At 40.9% G+C, this 22,684-nt stretch overlaps 2 protein-coding genes and 1 long non-coding RNA gene across 3 annotated transcripts in view; 2 read left to right on the forward strand and 1 right to left on the reverse strand.

The window, feature by feature from the left end:
* Positions 1-4,852, forward strand: part of LOC125312582 — a 31,193-nt gene extending 26,341 nt beyond the window's left edge. The window contains exon 3 of the long non-coding RNA XR_007196621.1: positions 4,639-4,852. This is a non-coding gene — a long non-coding RNA (uncharacterized LOC125312582). The remainder of the gene's footprint in view (positions 1-4,638) is intronic.
* Positions 2,756-5,647, reverse strand: LOC115732649 (zinc finger protein WIP2). The gene is made up of 2 exons (XM_030663337.2): positions 4,859-5,647; positions 2,756-3,450 (listed from the first exon to the last, which is right to left on the reverse strand). Exons 1-2 carry the CDS (start codon positions 5,534-5,536, stop codon positions 3,013-3,015), a joined length of 1,116 nt encoding a protein of 371 aa, XP_030519197.1. The 5' UTR covers positions 5,537-5,647; the 3' UTR covers positions 2,756-3,012.
* A 12,483-nt stretch (positions 5,648-18,130) lies between these two features.
* LOC115730644 (target of rapamycin complex subunit LST8) lies at positions 18,131-22,622 on the forward strand. Its single transcript, XM_030661261.2, has 10 exons — positions 18,131-18,398; positions 18,835-18,936; positions 19,039-19,151; positions 19,261-19,330; positions 20,688-20,765; positions 20,889-21,005; positions 21,096-21,190; positions 21,282-21,361; positions 21,481-21,540; positions 22,489-22,622. The coding sequence occupies exons 1-10, from the start codon at positions 18,288-18,290 to the stop codon at positions 22,614-22,616; spliced, it is 954 nt and encodes a 317-aa protein (XP_030517121.1). The 5' UTR covers positions 18,131-18,287; the 3' UTR covers positions 22,617-22,622.
* Positions 22,623-22,684: the final 62 nt, after the last annotated feature.

Consider the following 22,684-nt stretch of genomic DNA (forward strand, 5'->3'; position numbering starts at 1 on the left):
CCAATCCCACTGACACTTTGTCAGTTGAACATCTTCTTGTGACGACGACGACGACGATGAAGACGGTGGCGATACGACACATTTGAAGAACAAAAAGGCAGACAAGACCATGAAGAACTTCACAAAAAAAAAAAAACTTTCGTTAGGTTTTCTCTCTCGTCTCGCAACAGTAGTTCCGCAGTGTCCTGCCACCATTGAATGCCCATACCGGAAGTGCTTTTCCTGCAATAAAAAACATGTTACGAACCGCGCAGAAACCGCAGCGGGTTTGCCAGGCAAAACAGAGAGAGAGAGAGAGAGAGACTCAGAAGGTCAAAGATTTATTGAAAGGTCTCTTCAATCTACAGTTTACCCGTCAGAGCGAAGCTTGGAGGGGCTGTCTCTGCACTGTCGTGAAGCAAGAAACCAGCCCTACAAACCAGAAACTTTGTTTTTGCCTCCCCCCGAAACTCGAGACTCTCTCTCTCTCTCTCTCTCTCTCTCTCTCTCTCTCTCTCTCTCTCTCTCGCTACACACGCAAAAGCACAAGAAATAAAGCTGCGAACGAAGATTCATTCGAGCCCATTTTGAAGGCTGTCCATATTGAGAAAATATTATTTGTGTGGCTCAACTGATGACCGGCAGTTTTGTCTAGTCCATACCCTTAATAATTGATTGCATTTTCACCCTTCTCCCCCATTTTGCTCTCCCCTCTCTCTCTCTCTCTCTCTCTTACGGTGAAGGTATATTGTTGGGGGTGGGGTTCATCCTTCTCAGTATGTCTGATGAGCAGGCGAGGATCCGGAGGGCTACCAGGCGAGGCCCTCAGACTTCATAGAGCTCTTATAATTTAAACTTATATTTTATTGGTAGTTTGAGATTGAACCTACAAATAACTATTGTTTTATATATTTTTTTTCGCTTGTAATTGAGCGATATAACAGATAAGTGTATGATGTTAATTTTGATGGAATCATTTGTTAGATGTAACTCTAGTTTAAAGGTATATCAAAGAAAACCTTATGTTTCGATTACTCTTTTTCGTTTTTACGTTATATTTCGTCGTGATTATGCGTCGAATGCTAACATATATCACACTCATCTTTCCCAAAAACGAATTGCGTATATCTATTTATTGGTAGTTGAATCAATCATCATTTAGCGAATGAACCCTACAAATAATCTTACACAGAAAATATAGATATAAGTACACATTTCTGTTAACAATGGTAGCAGTAGAGCCTGTGCTTAACAGTATCTTCTTCTTTTTCTTTCCTGCCGGTTCATCTACCCATGTCTAGATGAGCTTCCTCAACATACAAAAATTGCTATTTACTTTTGCAGTGAAGTGTACAATTGATATTTGGAAAGTTTCATTTCCACAAGTGGCCTCAAGATCGTGGCATTAACCCAATGCATATATGTCGTGGTCTGGAGATCGCTCGGGAAAAGAAACTTTTTCATGGGCGATGCTCCTTTATGGAGTTCGTATCAAAGGAGCGATCTTTCTTTTCCTTTCACTGAAGTACATATGGGTTAAAGCGCAAAAGAAAATACACCCACGAAAGTTCATGGCTGGTTAGTTCATTGGATGTCCATTTTTTGAGTGAACTCGAGAGAGACGTTGTTGAGTTGGATAATATTTTCGATTCGATATTTCCTGAAGCGAGACGAAAAAATCCGTGATTACTCAATAGATTTTCACGCGTTACACCAAAAGTTCAAAGCAATTGATTGTGTTGTTGTCACTTATATACTTCCCTAGCTAGTTTTCCCCTCCCTCTAGCCAAAAAACTAGTAATTTGCTTCGAATTTCCCCAAGCAATGGTGAGTCTCAAAAGGGTGTATCTTCCCATCGATCTACTAACCCGTTCATCTCTCCACTAACCAAAGCACAAGAGCATCATATGCACCCCCCAGAAAGCTGGTGCATTTTTTTGCTAGGACTGTGTATAACATATAGTTTTCATGTTCATCTCCTTCTTCCCTAACTTAGAGAGCCTCCATGATTTGGTGAAGACTAAGCAGAAGAGGATCTTCAAAAGGGCAGTTAGTTATCAAAAGCCAAGAACACACCCCCCAAATATGCGGAATGTTTATTACATCCTAGGGGCACTTCATGACTTGTCTTTGATTAATTAGTGGCCTCATGTCATGATCTCCTTCTAAAGGATCTTCTTTGTCGTTTGACTGGCCTCCGTGGTATGCCTTTATTCGTTTGGACGGATGATTGTTGGCAATGTGTAGGTCACTCCAAAAGGTTCAATTTATACGCCGAGAAGATACCATATATTATTATTAAGTAAGAAATCTCGAGGTACTTTCATTTGAAAACATAGGATAAGGCATCGAGGCGTTAAGTGAAAGGTGGTGGGCTAGCTTGAAATATGTGACCTGGTTGAACGAAATAGTTTCTCCGAGCCGCCGTAGGGACGTATAGCTACTTATTCCATGAATGCATAAGCTAGTTAAGCATGCATACGTGTGTATATATATGTGTGTGTGTGTCTCTTTTACTCTCATTTTCTCGTGTATTGACACGGTGACATTTCATTCCAGAACATATCAAGATAACCCGGTATGATATAACATGTCACAAGCCACTTCCTTGGGGAATAAGCTTAACATATCCTTCCTTTTCCTAGAGAATGCTTCTCATTAGTCAGCTTGCGGCTTATTTAAGTTTTTCGAGCCCCATACTGAAAGCCTTAATAAGCATCAAGTAAAGCAACTATATATATCTATATATATTATGATCATCATGTAAATTAAGATCGTCACAACCATCAGATGTTTCAGAATCTACAATTTCAAGGTAAAGGAGTCCATGATATATATAATGTTTAAAAAGGGGTCACACACTAATACATTTCATGAATTTCTTCTTAATCATTGGCCTTGGCTATACAATTGGAGGGCAAGCTCACAAACTCTCTAAAAGAAATTCTCAAAAGACCACTAAACTTATCAGACTGGATCATCCTGTTTTAGTTGCTTGCCATAACCTAATTCCCCTACTATTTTTCCGATTTCTCACTGCGTGGACTCGTTGTCTTGCTCTACCTCAGACGCTGGCTCATCGTCTTCTTCGAACCCGTCAATGCCATAGGCGGCGTGGCCGCTTCCAAAGGCCTTGATGTGGTCCTTGAGCGACCTCTTGTGCTTGAAGTCAGACCCGCAAATGCAGTACCAGAGCTTACCGCAGTTCTTCTCGTGGGTCCTCCAGTCGCCCCGGACCGCAAACGCCTTGCCGCATTTGCGGCACATGAAGGGCTTGATCCCATGCTTGCGCTTGTAGTGCGTCTGTAGCGTCCGGAAGTCCTTGAGAGGCTTGGCCCTTGGGTGGTCGATGTTGTTCCGGCAACCAGGCGCGCAGCAGTAGCAGGGAAGCCGGAGCATGCCGGTCGGTTGTGTGCCTCTCAGAGACTCGGGGCCTTTCCGGTACTGAGATCCATGCCCCCACATATGCATCTGCAAACCAACCAAAAAAAAAAAAAAAAACCACTGTCCTAGAGTTATATATGCTCAAATAGATCGGCAAAATCAGACAACATAGACCATTTTCAAATGGCATCGGTCTCTTAATTGCCATGCTTATGTCCAAGGACAAATTATTGGTCGGAAAAAGGTAATTACAGGTTTGTTTGGCATGGACGGTTTTGCATACTTCTTTATGTGTCTTATGCTAATCGAATTACTAAGCTGAAAAGAACGACAGTCTTCTCTCTCTCTCTCTCTCTCTCTCTCTCTCTCTCAGCATCGTCGAGAGATAGTTGCCTAGTGTCTATGTTAAACACTTTTCCTCAGATAATGCGGGGAGAGAATGTTCCTTTACCAAAGTTTCTATCCACTTGACCGGAGAATGAACATGGACAACAGATGGCTTTTAGTCATATGGAGAGAAAGCAGATGTTCGTCAATGGAATCTCTCATGTTCTCTTGGGTGAACCTGATCCAAGAAGAATAGGCTCTCATCAGATGGCTTCTTGCTTCCAACCTATTCATTTGCTATGTGATAGAAGATCAAGAATTGAATCTAAGGGCGAAACCAAGGTTGGCGGTTCTTGTTCAGCCCCATGTTTTGCATTGTCTTACCAAGGTTGTTCAGCACAGAATCTAATGAAAGGAAGAAACCGAGAGAGAGAGAGAAAGAGAGAGAGAGATCTTTAATGAAAGACGCTAATATATTTTTCACTCTTATATCATGTTTCAGTGATACGCAGACTGTAGAATGTTTTCATACATAGAGAATGCAAGTTCCAGATTAAACCGAAGGCCAATCAGTGTCTTCTGGCTTGAAGGATCTGTAGAAGTTTTCAGTTGTACAAGCACTTGCCATAATAGAGCTCGAAGAGGGCACGGACTTCAAGAAACTGATCAAGAAAGGGAAGGGTGCATAAGGAACATTGGCCTGTGTTGTTCAATCACCATAAAGGCCAAGCTACAGCTAAATACTGACCTCTCTCTCTCTCTCTTTCTCTCTTTGTCTCTCTCAGTTTGGGTCTCAGAAAAAAAAAGGATATTTAAACTCAAGAAACCCCCACAAAAAAGCATGCAAATCAGACATCGAACACACCCATGAGCCCATGACCACAAAATTAAAACACTACCCCATCTTACCCATGTTAGAGAAAACTTGAAACCCCATGCTTGTTAGAGGAGAGAAAGAGAGAGCTTTCGGTACACGTTATCTGAATCAAGGCAACATCCAAGATCGTCGCTAATGAAACCCGAATTAAGCCCGTTTGTCTTTCTTTCTTTTCCATTTCATATTCTCACTTACTAAAGAGAGAGAGAGAGAGAGAGAAGCACAAACCATGGATCAGTTGGATCAAATTGTGAAAAGAAAACCTAAGCTAGTGGCGTAGCTTTGGTTTACCTGCATGTTGTTGTAACGGTTGAAGGTCTTGAAGCAAACAGGGCAAGAGAACTGGGTCGGGCCAATGAGGATCTGGGAAGGGGTTGGGATCCAGTACTGCCCCTTGTTTATCCTGCTCATCAAGTACCCACAATCCTCCCCACCACCATGTTCCTGATCTGGCTTGCCGTGATGATCGCGAGCCGGGATGATCTCCGACGAAGAACATGAAGAGGAAGAAGAAGCGAGCATCATCACCGACGCCAGCTCAGCAGCGCTCGGGCTTGGTAACCCTATGTGGAGCGCCACAGTCACTCCGGTCTCATCATCATCCTCATCATCATCTTGATCACCATCATCATCCTCATCTTGAGCTTCGACCGACTGTTTGGGCTTGTCCACTTCCATGAGAAAGTTCTCCTCTTGATTTTGCCCTTGCCCTTGTTCCTGATCTTGCTCTCGTTGTCTCGTGGGGCTCAACAGGCTGAGGAGAGGTAGAGCTTCTCTGATAGGAGGAGGAGGAGATGGGGTTTGTTCATGGTGGTGGTCGATGAAGGTGAAGTTGTGATAAGCCGGGGAAGAGTAGTAATAAGGCGGTTGAGGATTTGAAGGTGGAGAGAAGTAATGGTGGTGGTGGTGGTTGTGGCGGTGGTGGTGGTGGCGATGGAGAGGGTTGAGTTTGAAGAAAGGGTCGGTCATGGTGAAGTCTCTGATCAATCTTGATGAGAGAGAGGGAATAGTATGGCTTGGTGGTGTTTGCTTTTATAGAGAGAGAGAGAGAGAGAGAGAGAGAGAGAGCAGGAGTGAAAGGGCGAGGAAGATAAAATCACCCAGCGCAGAAGACCCTCCTCTTTTTTTTTTTTTTTTTTTGGTGCTCTTTATTTTTTTATTTATTTTTCTTCTTCTTTTTTTGGACGCATACCTCAGGAAAGTTAATGTTTGAATTATTGTTGTTGAAAATATTCACTTTAATGGGTTGGGACATAGGCAAAAGAAGGTCAAAAAAATAGGGACCTAGGGAAAGGATAACCCTTTACATGGTGACAATGAAATAGGAGAAGAAATATCTGTTGGATGGAGCGATGATGATGATGAGGATGATGATGATAATAATAAAGTCCATATCGGGTCTTGAAAATATTTATATAAAGTCTATTTTCGGAAAATACTCAAATGTTGTATTCATGTTGAAAAATCTCATTGTCGATGTCTATGTGGTGTTCATCTTTGAGAAGATTTTCTTTTAGTATCGCGCGTTAACACGATCTGTGGTTACAAAATGTTTTTCCACGTCAAACTCTTGATCGGCAGCTCCGGGAACCAGAAGGATTTGATTAGGAAATTAATGCGAGTTCGGAGACTTAATTGGACATGCTGAAGTTAAAAGAATTTGATTGGAAAAAATGCACAAGTTAAGAAAGCCAACAAATGGACTTTTACCCCCAACGAAGGGCATAAATTTTCGTATTTCTGCATTTTGATTGTTGTTGTTGTTCTTTATAAAATGAGTCTATTGCGGGTTAAAATGGAAACCAATGGAGATCAGACAACATTGATTCCCGTCTTGAGGCGCTCAGGCCTAAAAGACTTTTTGATTCACAGAAATTGCACGCGATAGAATGCTTACTGAACTGGCCCATCGTGTCGAATCAATGTTTTGAATGTAGCATTCCAATCATTTCAATGCTTCCCACAAAAGTTTCAGCTATGAACTATGTACAATTTGCATGTATACAAAAATTCTAGTTATTGTACCGAAAGAAGAAAGAAGTTTTAGCTACTAGTAAGAAAAATTGCCCAAGCTGGCGAATGATTGAATGATAGGGAAAATTATTGAAAAAGTCCTTAAACATATTGTAACTGTGTCAATTCAATCTTAAACGTTTTTTTTTTCCGTTCTAGTCCTAAGTCTTTTGCATTTGTGCCAATTAAGTCCATCCAGCCAATTTTGGTTGATCGGTGCTAATGTAGCGCTGCCGGAACTGACGTGACAATTTTTCATAATATTTTAATATTTTATGAATTTATTATAATTTTCTTTTCTTTAGTTTTTTCCCCAACCAATAAGGCCGGTGATGGCCACGACGCCCTCACTAGATTTGGTTAGGCGAGGGCACCACGGCCATCATCCGCCCTGGGTAAGGGTGTCGCGGTCTTGGGCGCGATGCCCTTGCCCGGGGCCGGTGATGGTCGATCAACGACTCTTGCTAGCCCTAAGGACTAGGAGGGGAAAACTACAGAAAAAAACAGTAAAATCTTAGAATTTGTACATTGATTCTAATAAACTGCCCGATTGTTCGCTACAAATACAAAAATGTAACTAAATAAAAAATTATAATTTTACTTTAGGCTCCACTTAACTTAATAAGTGGAATCGGGGATACTTCCGGCAAGAAATATATCGAAGAGTTGGTGCTGGGCTAGCCAAAAATCCTGGTTACTTTATCAGAAGCTTTGTCTGAAATTCCTGAAAAATTAGTTGGATGGACTGACTTGGCACAAATGCAAAAGGTTTACGACTGAATTGGTATGAACAAAAAGTTTAGGACTGAATTGATACAATTGCAATAGCTTGTGACTTTAATATATTTGAGAAATGTGATTTTAATTAAATTCTAGCTCCACGAAACGTTTCAGGAATATGGTCGCAATGAAAGTGAATCCTTACGATTCCTTCGGCTATAGTGTGGATCATGGAATAACTTGTAATTTATTTGAAGAGCAGAACTTAATCTAGCACACTTGGTCATACATAATAAAGGGTCTAATGACACACCGATCGTGGAATTAGGTTCTTTCCCCACATGTCCAGTGTAAGAAATATAAGTCCTAACCCTAGCTAATAATACTTGATCTACTTTGAAAAATCTCTCATATTGACTAAGATGCCCTCATATGAACTGAAAACCGTATGCTTGAAACCGATAAAAGGCCATGAAACAATGACATGATGCTTACCGAACTTATGCACGCACACATAACAGGTCGGCTGCTAATTTGGACAAGAACGTGAAACTACTTCCAAATCTTTCTCAAATGTCAAATAATGGCGTCGGAGGTCCTCAAGATTCACTAACTCGGGTAGTTAGCAAGCAGCTTTATCTTCAGAGGGTTCTTGATCATCGTATGAAAATAAGCAAATGATTTAGAATTGTACGATTACTGTTTCGATGATGCTAGTGAGAGAGTCTCCTCCTATCAAAACTGCAAAGGAAAGCCAAAGTAGAAGTGCTTAGGTTAAATTTTCTGTTTCTTATTGCAGAGTAATCAAAAAAATGAGTGAATTTCCACGAGGGACTGTGTCAAATCCCATGGTAATCGTGATAGTGATCACGGAATTGCTGCAACAAATCCATGTTTTTCTTAAGGAAGGCATGTTGATGTTGGCCTCAATACACTGTTGAAAGGATTCTTCAAAAATTTTAGTGAAATAGAACCAAGTAAGCGTAGTTGAGTTCAGTCCTTTTTTTTTTTCCAAACCAAACTAAACCGCCAATTGCATCGAAATTTAAAGAGTTAAAAGGCCGCCTAGCTCTCCAATGCATGAGAGAGAAAGCTGCGTGATGACAGTCTATAGCAAGATGTGGTGCGGGCATTGATGATTCGGTGTGGAGGTGAGCATCGAGGATCGAACAGCATAAGTAGTAGCAATACAAAACCGCATCTTAGAAAGTTGAAACAGTCGGAGAGGCGAGGATGCCACGAAGAAATTTGCCTAGGAGAGCACCAATTATGTGGAGATTGTCTTGTGTGGGGAAAATTACCAAAAGAATCATAAACCTATTATAATTGTGTCAATTCAGTCCTAAACTTTTTTCTTTTGCCAATTGAGTAATAAAACTTTTGTATTTGTGCTAATTCAATCCATTTGGCTGGCTTGCGCTAACGTAGATAGTTTTTAATAATATTTTTTGAATTTTTTGAATTTTTTAAATAATTTTTTTCTTATCTTTTCTTTTTTGTTAGGGTCGGTGGGATGACGGCCCTAAAAAAAAAAAAAGAAAATTAAAAGACGGGAATAAAAAATAATGAAAATAGTCTACAATATTAAAATAAAATATTATCCACATCGGTGGCAATGGTACCATGTCAATATCGGCTAGTCAAATGGAATGAATTAACATAAATACAAAAGGTTTAAAATTCAATTGGCAAAAAAAATAAGTTTATGACTGAATTGACACAATTGCAATAGGTTTAAGACTTTTTTTTTTTATGATTTTCCCATGTTGTATGTGACTACCAAATCATTAGGAGATGAATTGGTGTTGGATGTGTCCTTATCATATGACGTCTCATAGAAACTAGTTTACTAGTTACCAATATAAAAAATAAAAATAAAAAAAAAGGTTGTAGAGTTCTGACGGGGAATAATGCAGCCCACAAAGCTCTATAGATAGGAACGATTGGGATTCAAATGTGCAATGGAATAGAGCATACATTGATAGACGTGAGACATGTTCCAAAGCTCAAGAAGAGACTTATTACTCTAAGTAAATTCGTTGATGTTGGATATAAGTATATTGCTGAAAGAAGTACTAAATATTTCTTGTGGTGCCATGACAACAATGAATGGGAAGAAGGTAGATTCTCTTTATCATCTACTAGGAGAGAACGATGCGCAAGGTTTCTCTACGTTAGAGATGCAATTAAAAAATGAAATCTACCGGAGGTAGCCCAAGCATGAGACTAGTTGATTTTCAACGTTGCATGACATGATATTGTGAACAAAATTGGTGATAAGAGTAAAGGAGAAAAAAATGTGGCTCCAAAAGGTAATTGCTTAAGTGACGATTGTATCTGTCTTTCTCGTTAAAAGCTATGTTTCAACAACTGTCGTATTTGTTTCTATTTCTTAAAATCACGTTAGGAGCACAAAATTCATGTGGCTTCAACACGTAGTACATGTCCATTTCTTTTTTCTGAAGTTGCAAATCTCGCGTCGTTTTCAATGGTAAATTGATGGAGATTGGTATGATTATGTGTGGACTATGTTCTTTTCTTTTCTTTCTTTTCTCCTCCATCGCATATCACCATTCAGTATCTCCAGAACTAAAGGCAATGGGATCTAAAGGGTTTTCTCATTTCTCCAGGAGTTGCAGAGTCCGCATATTGTTGGGAGGTTGATTGGTCTAAGTTAAAAAGTTTTCGAAAGCAAATCAATTACAGACCTTTACCTTTTGCTTAAAGCCAAATAGAAAAAAGCCAACCACGGACAGCGCCCCTTCAGATCCTTCCATCTTCTTCAGTTAGATGTCCCAGTAGAGAATTTTTTTCCATGTACGCTTCTGGCCTGTATCATCTCGAAGGTCAGTTTTCAGAATGGAAATGTCGTTTGATGGAAAGCTGATCTTCTCATCGCTCGACAATAAAACGGTTCGTACTTAGACAAGTCAAATACAGTACCCATTTGCGCAATCTCTCTCGCGCGCACGCGACATTTTCCAATTAATAAAAGGAATATCTTTGGGATTTGTAAATATGGCAGCGATTTCTTAGGAAGTCCGACAGGCAAGATTATTAATTTTTTTTCGGGTTCATCGGTAACATGAAGGGGGAAGCACTAGGAGGATGCATTTGGGTTCGCGATTCGTGTAAAAATGGCACATGACATATTATAATAAGGTCTAGGAGACTCGTGCGACGTGAATATCTTTTCCAAGAATCAATAACGTAAGCTTTAGGGGTCGATACGGACAAAACCGAGCATTTAGCACGAGGAGCATTTCTGCTGACTTTGTTCGTTCGATGAAAACATGTCGAGTTTCCGAGACGGCACGAGTGTGTTGGACGTTTAGTGCAAAAGATAAGACCCCCGCTTTTTGTGTCTCCCTGTCCGTGTCTTGCGTTGGCAAATCCCCATGAACCCTAGGCCAAAAACTGTTAAACGGTCATTTAGGCTCTACGATTCATAATTTGTAACGCGTGTCGCTTGCCCCCAAAAACGAAATGAAAGAAGGAAGGCTGTACAGTGCACAAGGCTAAGAGGAGGCAAGAGAGAGAGGAGTGAGCAATTAATGTGGTTGGACAATGAGCGGATCATAACTCCAAGCTAATCGATACCCTCTATGTCGTCCGGCATTGTACGATTGCACATGCCAGTCAATTTTCTAATAGTTCAACTCATACCCAACGAAGTGTCGAGATGACACAAATTAGGACATATTAAGGTGACGGAAGAACCCCATCCCGATCCATTGAACACCAAATGCATGGCGAATATATCGAGACTAGGACTAATAAGAAGCACTAGTGCCTCTACTCCCCATTTACCAAAGGGTGTAAAATAGCAGGCCAACATTGGCATCAATGCTTGGGTTTTCGACCAAGTTTGGTATGAGGAACCCGAGCTAGTCAACAAAGTTTTATACAGAGAGACGAAGAGAACGTAACCCGATTGGCCTCACCTCTCCTGTATGTCAGGAGGCTATGCTGCAACAAAATTTGCTTAATCAAAGGGAAGATGTGGAATCAAGAAGGAAAAGGAAAAACAAGGCCCTCGTGTCATTTTATAGATATTTGTGGAGCAAAAGAGGCCAAGTCCTAAGTGGGGGGTCATAGCAATGAGTTGTTATGCTAGTCTCCTCCGAGGAATAGTCGAAGTGAGCGCAAGCTGGCCCGAACACCTCGGTTATAAATAAATAAATAAATAAAGGGACAAGTCCTAAAGCCAATTTATTGAAATATAGAGGTTTCTAGGCACCAAAGTACAGAATGGACACGATGAACCTCTCGTCCATAATCTGGATGTAGCCACAGCTTTTTTTTTTTATCTCCAATGTAGCCACAGCTTACACAGAGAGAAAGAGAGAGAGAAGGACAGACAAGTGAGTTGAAAGAGAACACGAATACGATGATTGAGTGAAACTGTTCATGGAAATGCGTGACATCACCGGAGAGTCAATGCCTTCTTCAAGTCCCTTTCTCTCTTCTGTTCCCACATTGATTAACGACGAGGGGCCTCCGTTCTGGCCCCGTATAACCATCCGCAGGAGGTGCGTAATTCGGCCCTGCGCGCTGTACTCTGCCATAAAAGACCATCTGCTTCTCATGCTGTAACTATTCCATTCATCAGAGGCCAGGACACCTTCCAATATGATGCCCACAATATGGGAGCTTCGAACAAAGTTGTGGCTTGAAACGCACCTGTTCGTTGTTAAGTTCCCTTCAAATGATCCATATTGAATCACTGACCGGAGCAGATTGGATGGGACAAAATCCTATGACAGTAGACAAAGGCTTTAAGGAGAATAAGAGAGCATGAAAGCTCCCGTATCACTGATATGGAAGCACAAGTTAACCTGTATCAGATCATGGACTCAAAATTGCCTTGGCATTCAAAGCACGGTGGTGACCCGCATGAGCAATCCACTTCCCAAAGAGAGCCGTGAGGCAAGAAGGCGACTGCTGATAACATGCTTGAGATCTTGGCTACATATTCCTCAATCGGCGGAGTAACCACACATTAGCGCGGCGGGCCACAGCCCCGGCAGCTTTGCGAATTCCGTGAGAAGGGTCCACCACTAGTCTCGCATCGACTTCAGCAAGAAAATGGACACAATTTAGGTTAAATGAAGGTTCCACAATTAGCATCGTTGTAGCGCACAGTCGCATTGGACCCCTGTTTTCAACCACAAAGATGTGGCAATCAGGAAGGGGGGAGAAGATACGGGGATTAGGAATTTCTTCTTTCATTCAACAATGGAAAGTCCGACGTTCATACAGTCATCAGAACGATCTCATCATTTCGGTACTCTGTCTCTCATTTAACTCATAAATAGCCTTTAAGATTGGGTTAATCATTCGACTAGAGGCCTTGAGAGATCTATGCCGTTAGGGCGGAGGTGTGAAACCTCCAAAGAATGACCACTTACAGGCTTTCCAGTCATTGGGGCAAAAAGCCAGGCGAAAGGCACATATCACTCTCATGATATATTTTAAAAAAAAAAAAAAAACCGGGTGTACTGCCACATGATAGCGAACAAGCATAGATCATGAACTAGACAGCTAGTCCGAACCTGGTCTGAACTATGACAGATAACACTGTAGGAGCAAGAAACGTGAGAACAAACCGTAGTTCCGGAGAATCCAATGTAAACCACGCTGAGTCATGAGTGCCCCTGAGACAATCCAATAGTCTCCCGGGTACCCTTTTTCGAAAATTCTCAGTCCTATTCCCCTGAGGCAATAGTATCTCCAGCAAAGCATCTTGTCCAGCTTGAACCATCTCCACCATCCACAATTGCATTGCCAATCTGAAAAGCGATACTTTATTGGTGGCAACCACAACGGTGATGAAACAAATTCCAGCCTCACAATATAGTAGCCATGAAAAACTTTCGACAGTCCCCAATCCAACTAAGAACTAACTTATGGAGACAAATTTCCAACGATATAATGTAAGATGGAAATGTGACAACCTCTGCCGACATCCCCCTTGATACATCGATGTCCTTGTCGCATGCATTAAGAAGGCGTCGCCCATGAGCATGCATTCGAAGTCACAGACGTCGCCGTCAGCAATACTCTCAATGTTATCATGATGGAAGGTTAATTTATTCTCGTGTTGCAACAATTTTTTAAAGTTCGTAGAACAAATAAGCATTAATGCCTAGTGCTGCGCACTTTTTCTCTGGAAATTAGTCATAGTACTCAAAGAACATACATGTCAAATAACTGGCCAATATGAACCATCCATCCCTGGTTCAAGAACTGATTGCCCTATTGCCCTCTGTATCTTGGCGTGTCATTTTCTGTTGGATCCTCTTTCTTGCGCTTACTTCCATGCCATGATCTACTTATCTAATCCAAGATGATTGAGACAGGCTATGATTTTCTAACCACGCTCTCCAATGTGACACTGTGATCAACCTTCAGCTCAACGCAAGTTGTGAAACAGAAAGTTGCATCATAAGGTCCATGAACAATTCTAACATTGCCAACTCGAGCTTCCTGACCAAAGGTTTAACATAGTGAGGAATATAGCCACAAAGGGATCAAGATTAATGAAGAGACTGAAACAATTCGAAGTAAAATTCAGTAAAGATCCTCCTTCAAAATGGCACAACATCACCAGGCAAAAGTGCAACCAGTAAGCAATATGCTACAAGCAAAAAACCAGAAAAATAGATGAGCAGACACATTTCCAACAGAATACAAAGGACACATCAGTATACATGATTGTCTTAACCAGAAGTAACGAAGAACAAGAATGTTTCTTTTGCATATTTATTTGGATGAATTCCTACATAGTTAATAGGTGCCAACTTGGCTAACTTGAGGCTCCTTATCTAGTGCACGAGTAAGAATTCCTGGGCCGAACCTCCTTTAGTAATAGTGCCTAAGGTATTTTTGCTGCCTAAGGAATTGGCAGTTCAAGATGACTACCTCCACCTCCCCGGAATCGCCTAATACCAAAATGACCATTTATTCCTAGTGCCGTTCAACTTTCAGATATGAACCGTTCCTGGCATTACAGTGACTGACCGGACCATTTTCCATATTGACAAAACTATTATATCTCAAGCAACGAAGTCTCCGGTTCCAATGAGCGTAAAGAATGTCTCATCTACCACACCCTATAAATCGGAAGCAAAATTCAAAGATCGAGTGCAAGCAGAGTCACATGATATCTAACCATAGAACATATTATCTATAAATCTGCATCGACACAATGACACATTTACATCGTACCCTCTGTCTGGGAGGAATTTTCTTACTATAGTCCAGTGAAGGACCTGAAGGAGTGGCTGGAGGGCCCCTAACTCAACCCTAGCCGGCTGGTGCTCGGCGCATTTTTAGCGGTCATACACAATAAGAGCCGGTGAAATTCAATCACAATTCTAATATCTCCCCCCTCTTCCGAGCCTGTGAAATTTGTTCACCTGGCACCCCCTGATGTCAAGTGTGAAGTGTCTGCATCTCCCGCTGTTCAAGTCCCTCGACTTCTATAACTAATTTTTCGCACGATCTTTCTCCATTGGATACCCCAGATCTTCCAAAGAGCAACGAACAGTACTTCACTAAAGCTCAATCCAGAGAGAGCAATCCCTAAAATCCACATTTCCGAGGTGGCTAGAGTACAACGCAGCATCGTCTAACGATCCGACGACGCGCCGAGCAGCAGAGATCGGCGAGCGGAATATCTCGCCAGAAACGTCAACCAAAATCGAATCCCCTTACAGAAGCAAAGTGAGTAAGGACAAGGAAAGGATGAGGCTCAAACGACGGGCATTCGCAGCTTTCTGTGTCGGGGGCGCGATTTTTGCGATTCCTCCCGACCCAGCCCGTCGGCGCGACCAAAAATATCCGCCGGCCGCTGGAGTCGCGAATGATTCGACGAAGGTGATGACCGCCGAGTCCAGAGGGCGGCGGAGGACGAGCAAAATGGCCACGTAACCTGAAGAGGAGGATGCGAGAGCATGCGCGGTGCTTCTCAGCGTCTCCGAAGAGGTCGTCGCCTGTCGGGCTCCAAGTCAAGGGGCCCGTCCTTCGTCGTGCCGTTTACTTCCTGACTGTACTTCTTTCCTTTTATTATTTCAGTTTGCTATGTTTTGAATTTTCAGAAGTGTGTATACATACCACGAGCCGCGCTATTTTCACTCTAATTTTAGCTGCGACACTCCCTAAAATAGTGTTTTTACCATTTTACCCCTTTGTATGCATGCTTTGGTCAAATTTTCCTCCATTTCTATTTATTTATTCATTTTGTTTTCTGCAGGACCCAAGTTACTTCATCTCATTTCTTTCTTCTATTTTCTGCGGAATCTTGGACAAGGAAACTCGAGCTCCCCCGCCCCCACTGCATTCAAGTTCATTTTCTTCTCACAATGCCATCTCCATGGTGACCATGCCCACAGGGCAATTTCTTCGTCATCTCACCAACAATCACTGTTACCTTATAGATCCCACACATCAAAGTTTCGTCGTTGGATTTGATCTCCTCGATTGGAAGCTCCAAAGCGGCTGGAGCTTCTCTTCTTCCAGTGTTTTTGTAGCAATAGTTGGTACCTAGCGTCGTCCGCATAATCCCTCCAAAATGGCTATGTAGCAGTCCGATTCAAGTACTTCCAATCTCGATTTGATGGAGTTATCATCCAATCCCATAAAAATCTTAGCCCAATTGACAATCTCATCACAGTCGCATTGAGCTTGCGTTGTGTAATATTACTTCCATGATGGAGTGTATTGATGAAAAAGTGAGAGGCATCGTTTGAGAGGCACCACGAAGAGGTGCGTTTGAAAGGGCACCATCTTCTTATCTATAAGGAAGTTAAAGATAATTTCCAAAGAGGCACGTTCAGAAAATAGATGACAGAAGAATCAACGTACGTTCTTTAATCTCTCTCCCTCTCTCAAGAACACACACAAACAAACGAAAGCCAATCTATCATTACTTTAAGAAATGATCGGCATTTACATTGTGGAGCATGAATATTTTCCGTTGTGATTATATTGGGACCATCGTGGGTTGAAGATTCGATCTTGGACCGTGCGTCGGTGATTCAACGAAGTTCTTGGGCAATTCCGCAATTGAATATTAATAAAGGTTAGTCGAATTCTTCGATGGTAAATCCCAACATGTCGCAAAGTATCGAATCCGGAGCCCGAGCATGTCATGCCGCCTCCATCGCGCATCATCCTCGTCGTATTCGTTTTTGTTCTCTCCTCCATTTTGTATATCCGATTGATTATTACTTTCCCTCTCCCCTTCGCCTCGTTCATTTCTTCGCGAATAGTGTTCTTTTCATTATCTTCCTCGTCGGCATCGCCTTCATCCTCGTCCTCATCGCACGCGGAAGGACGTCCTCATCATGCGTCGCCTGCACGATCAACCGGCAATTTGGGCAGCTAGCACCGAACCTCATTGAGCATTTCGATCGACTTGCGGAGACGGTTTCCGTGTAACCGGCGGTGGGTGGGATGGAAGTTTGCCGTCCATCAAGGCGTTGTACGGGAGGTTCAGGAGTTAAAAGTTTCCAGCTGTTATTGTCGAAGATTTTGCGAAAAAAATAAAAGGAAGGAGGAGGAATGTGGAACCGCAGGAAAAGAAAGGAAATAAATAAACGAAAGGGAAGGTAAAATTCGACCGAAGCATAAATGACAAAGTGGCAAGATGGTTAAAAATTACTATTTTTAGGAGTGTCAAAGTCAAAATTAGAGTGGAAATATAGCGACCCCGTATAATTACCTAATAAATAATGTAACTGTTCCGACCCAAAAAAATAAAATTAAATCGAACTTTGGCCAAAAAAATAATAATAGCATAACTCGAAATGACTCTTCTTGCGGAAACTACCAATAAAAGGGCAAAATTGTCGAAGCCACTAAGCATATAGGGTAATCTAAGGGTGTGCATCGATCCGGCCCAACTCGAGAATCGAGACCAAACTGGTCAATTTTGGAAGGTTTTCGGGGGAATCGATGCGGTTCCCAATTTCAGAAAATTGAAACTAGAATTAACCATTTCGGTGCCCGAGTCCCGAGGAGGAATCATACCGATTGAACCAAACCGGTGGAACCAGCCTAAACTACTAATATATATTCATATTATTAGCAGAAACTAAAAAAAAAAATTGAAGAAAATGCATTTATATAAAAAAAAAAAAGCATAAGAACAATAACACTGCCAATTCCAAGATGGATAGGATCACTTCTTGATTGTTCTTGTTTCCACAGATTAGGCACATACCCTATTCAATCCGGTTCCCTTTTCTATGACGGGAATTGACTGGCTTGAACCGGTCACCATTAGGCATTAAGTGACATAATATATGTAAAGTAAGTAATTTAGGATATTTGAAAAAAAAAAAAAAAGAGATCGAGATCTTTTAAAAGTATAAAATCGTATTTGCTTCATGTAACGGTAGATATACCTTTGTCCTTGAAAGTTTATTCCACGTTGTAGCTTACTTTTGCATATCAAAACATTAACATCAATAATTAGATTTGGGAATGAATTAGTATTGTTTGGAGTGATTTGTTAATTGCCATATTTTTTTATGTATAATCACGTATGATAACTTGTTTTGTTAAATATAAAAATTTATATTTATCCTTTAAAATTTTGGATTAAAAAGTAAAAAAAATAAGAGAAAATTTTAAATAAAGGCATGAAAGTGCCTTTATTTTTATTTTTAAATAAAAGCATAAAGTGGATTTTTTTAAAATTAAAAAAGTGGAGCTTGTTTAACAAAAAGGTAATAATGGTGTTATTTGGAATTTTTTCATAAAATATTTCTTTTCCCAATAGGCTTAAAAACACTCGAAACCCCAACTTTTGCTTCTAACCTTTGCTTCTCTCTTTGACGGGATCAAAGGCAGTCGGTTGTCGTTAATCATGTTCATTTGTCCGATCATGGTCGGTCGTCTTGGCGATCGAGGTGGCGATTGCAGCTGTTGATTAGTCTTGCTCGGTTTCATCTGATTTGGTTGCAGGAAGGGTTTAAGAATGAGTCAACAGCCGTCGGTGATCCTCGCGACCGCTAGCTACGATCACACCATTCGATTCTGGGAGGCCAAAAGCGGACGATGCTACAGAACGATCCAGTACCCAGATTCGGTCTGTCTGCTTATCTCGGCGATTATTAAACGTAGTATTTAGCTGGGTTTTGCAATGTTCTTCGTGTGAGTTCAGGAAGATGTGTAATTTGTAAGTTTGTAACTTAAAAGAGATCTATGTGAGTGTGAGTGCACGGTTGAGGATTTTTTATGCAGTTAACCCGTTTGATAAATGGAAGGTTTAGTTGGGTGTAATTTCATGAGTTGTGTTTGCGCCCGGAATGTCAACTTTATGTTTCCGTTTTGTGGGCGCAAAATGCATTTTTTTCCCCTGCTAAATTCGTGGAGTTGGTCACTTCATAATGCTGAATTTGTTCCGCGAAGCAAGTGAAAGCCGTGCGTTAATACAAAGATGAATTCTTTTACTTGCCTTGTGTATAAATCCTTAGCATGGGAAATGAAACTCTGAGCGAATTGACCTTGTGCGCTGCGTGCAGCAAGTCAACCGGTTGGAGATAACTCCACATAAGCGGTTCCTGGCTGCGGCTGGAAATCCCAGCATAAGATTGTTTGATGTCAACTCAAACAGCCCTCAACCAGTATATCTCTTAACCCTTCTTGATACATGTTATGTGATTTCAACTCGTACTGATTTAGAATGTTCTATTCAATTTACAAGAACTTCATGAAATCCATGGCAGGTGATGAATTTCGACTCCCATACAAATAATGTCATGGCTGTGGGGTTTCAGTGTGATGGGAATTGGATGTACTCAGGCTCTGAAGATGGAACTGTTAGAATATGGGACCTGAGGTAGAAAAATGTGCTGAAATTGTTGATAGTACTCAAGTTAATTTGGTGTGATATGATATACATTGTAGTGAGAACCTTGTTTCTTGTTCTTTCTTGATGCAAAATGTAGGGCCCGTGGTTGCCAAAGAGAATATGAGAGCCGTGGAGCGGTAAATACAGTTGTTTTGCACCCAAATCAGGTCAGATGTTCATTGCACCGGGTTTCTGGACATCTATAAGAAAAATGCTGTACAGTTTCCTTCCCTTAGTGGGACTATCAGACCCCTTTTTTTCTCAAGACAAAAAAGAAATGGCATATTTTGATCCATGTTTGAGTTGGATTAATGTCAAAGTTATTTTTTCCAAAATTCTTTTCATGTCACTAATCCTTAGTGTACAGTATCTTGTACTTTAAGACTGGTTGAACTCGCCTGCAGTTTTTCCTTACTCCTTACTTTTTGGTCAAGTTTGCTAAAGTTCAGTTTCCTACATCCCTCAAATAAATGGTTTCTAATGGCAATCTTTCTTCACTAATAGCTTAAGACCTTTGGTTGGTTATTCTAATGAACGTAAACAATTGGATTAAAATCACAACTTTATCTTGCTTTCATCATAAGGCAGGGAAATCTCTCGTGCAAAACTGGTGACATGTGTAGTTAATATATGGTTTCTTGTTCGGCTTAAAGGGGATCCTGTATGTTGTGATGCGTAACTGAATCTTTCTAGACGAGGGATAAGTGCACCTAAAGTTCTAAAATTAGGTGCGAAAGTGTGATTGAATCCTGAACTTTCAAAAATGCAATCAAATCTTAAATCTTGTAAAATCAGTGCAATCAAGTCTCTCCGTCAATTCTGTCCAATTTGACTAACGAAAAATGCTAATATGGCATATTTTAATGTTTTCTGAAGAGACATGCATTGGGAAAAAGGCAAAAAATTACAGAAAGGAAAACTGATAAAAGTTAAAAGGAAAATGTCTTAATAAGAAGGGAAAAGGAAAAGAGAGGGAGTAGTCTGGGGTTGGTCTAGAGGCGGACAACACCGGCCCCTGCCGGCGAAGTAGGGGGCAGTGGCCACTGGCCAACCTGCCCCTCCCCCGCTTGAGTCTCTATTCTGTCTTCTTTTTTTCCTTTTACCTTTTTAGCTTGCTTTTACTTTTTAATCCAATTTATTACGAATTGGAAAATTTATATAAGGTTTGCGGGAAACAGTGTCGATTCGTTCGTTGTGCTCGTTAGTTAACATTAACGGTCACCACGTAGGAGAGAAATTATAGAAAAGGCCCCATTAGCATTCTATTTTTATTAAATTATACTTAGTTAAAGGAGAGATATGATTTCACCAATTTGATAAGTTTAAAACTTGATTGCAAATTTTGAAAATATTAGAACTCAATTGTACTTTCCCCACAAGTTTTAGGACTTTTATTATTCATTATCACCTTCTAGTTATATACTTGGTTTTTTTTTTTTCCACCTGTAATTGAACTAGGTGATCATCAGTCTAGCTTTGGTTGTACATTGTGAATTGACTAGTGTTCACGGTTTGATTATCCAGACTGAACTAATATCTGGAGACCAAAATGGAAATATCCGTGTATGGGATTTGACAGCGAATTCATGCAGCTGTGAGTTGGTATGTCTAATGTATGATTGTGATGTTTGTAAAAGAGAAATTTTTTCCATTGAAACACTGCTGACATTCAGATACTGTTTGAGTAGCTGTGGATTACTTATTAACCTCTCCAGAGTGAACTAGGTACCAGAGGTGGATACGGCAGTCAGATCCTTAACAGTTATGTGGGATGGGAGTTTGGTGGTTGCTGCAAATAATAATGGAACATGTTATGTTTGGCGCTTGTTGCGTGGGACTCAGGTGATGAAACTATGCCACGAAACACCATGGTTTCTGCCTTTTCCCCTTTACTCATTCCTCACATGTAGCATGTCTTTTTTATCTCTACAGACAATGACCAACTTTGAGCCACTTCATAAGCTACAAGCACATAATGGATGTATCCTTAAATGTCTTCTTTCACCTGAGTTCTGTGATCCCCTCAGGCTAGCTTCTTTTCCTATCTGGGAGCCCTTTTTCCAATTCTGACCTATATATTGATATTAATAGCATAATGGGACTTGAATTATGTTTCAGATATTTGGCTACTGCTTCTTCTGACCATACCGTCAAGATTTGGAATGTTGAGGGTTTCACTCTAGAAAAGACTTTGATAGGTACCTTTGGAACTCGCTCCGCCTCTGTTTTGTTCCATTTGCATTTAAAATCACATTCGGAAAAAACCAATGTGATGAACCAATTGCCTAGCTGATTCCTTGTTTCGCTTGTTTTTTAGGACATCAACGCTGGGTGTGGGACTGTGTTTTCTCAGTAGATGGTGCTTATCTTATAACAGGTAAGTGACTCCTGTCTTGGGCTGTCCTGGCAGATATTTCTGGGAGGCAAGTAAATTTTGGTCCTGATCCCTGAATGCCTGGGAAGAGGTTGATAGTTGATCACTGTCCAGTTGGTTGGCTAGAGCTGTGCTTAAACATTAGAAATTAGTGACATGGGACTAGTCTTGGATTATACTATATCTATTGTTCTCCCATTTCTGGGTTCATGTGTCAGAAGAAGGGCTTCAAATGATAATGGGATGGTGGGTATCCAACTTTATTAGGTATTTAGATGAGACTTGCCACCTTTTCAGTACTCTATTTTCCTATACACAGCCTGGGCTATCTTGCATTATACTATACTATTGTTCTCCCAATTCTGGGTTCATGTGTCAGAAGAAGGGCTTCCAAGTGATAATGGGATGGTGGGTATCCAACTTAATTAGGTATTTAGCTGAGATTTGCCACCTTTTCAGTCCTCTATTTTCCTATACACAGCCTGGGCTGGACATAGGGCTAAAGGGGAGGGAGCTGAATTTTCCAAAGAAGTAAAACTCTATCTAGAAAAAGAAATCATGAACGATGCAAATGTAAAATTGACAATTGTGATTAGCATCATCTTCTCATGGGTATCTTGTGGTGCTTACCATATTGCAGTATCACCAAATGTTAGATCAGCATGAGCATCTGTTTAGTATAATTGGTTTGTGAATGTTAGATCAGCATGAGCATCTGTCATTAAAAAGACTTATTCTGGCAAGTGACTACTTGAATCATATCTAAAAAATCTTTAAATCCCTTTGCTAAGAATCCTTTCTTCATCTCATCCTACTTAAGATCTGGAGCCCAGCGACCAGTCTCTGAATGAATAGGATAATGCGGTGTCATTCCACGGAGAGGTGGTCCTTTAATTTGTTCTCTCTTTTCCTTCCAGAGTTCATCCGAACTTTTTTCTTTTCTGCGTGCAGCTTCCTCAGATACAACAGCAAGACTCTGGTCCATGTCAACCGGTGAGGATATCAGGGTGTATCAAGGACATCATAAAGCAACTACTTGCTGTGCCCTCCATGACGGTGCAGAAGGGTCTCCATGCTGACATGGGAAAGAACCTGGGGCTTAAGCTTGCATTAGTTCGCAAATCCACTAACAGGGGGCCTGACTGTT

The sequence above is a fragment of the Rhodamnia argentea genome, chromosome 10 (genome assembly GCF_020921035.1).
Source record: "Rhodamnia argentea isolate NSW1041297 chromosome 10, ASM2092103v1, whole genome shotgun sequence".
Lineage (NCBI taxonomy): Eukaryota > Viridiplantae > Streptophyta > Magnoliopsida > Myrtales > Myrtaceae > Rhodamnia > Rhodamnia argentea.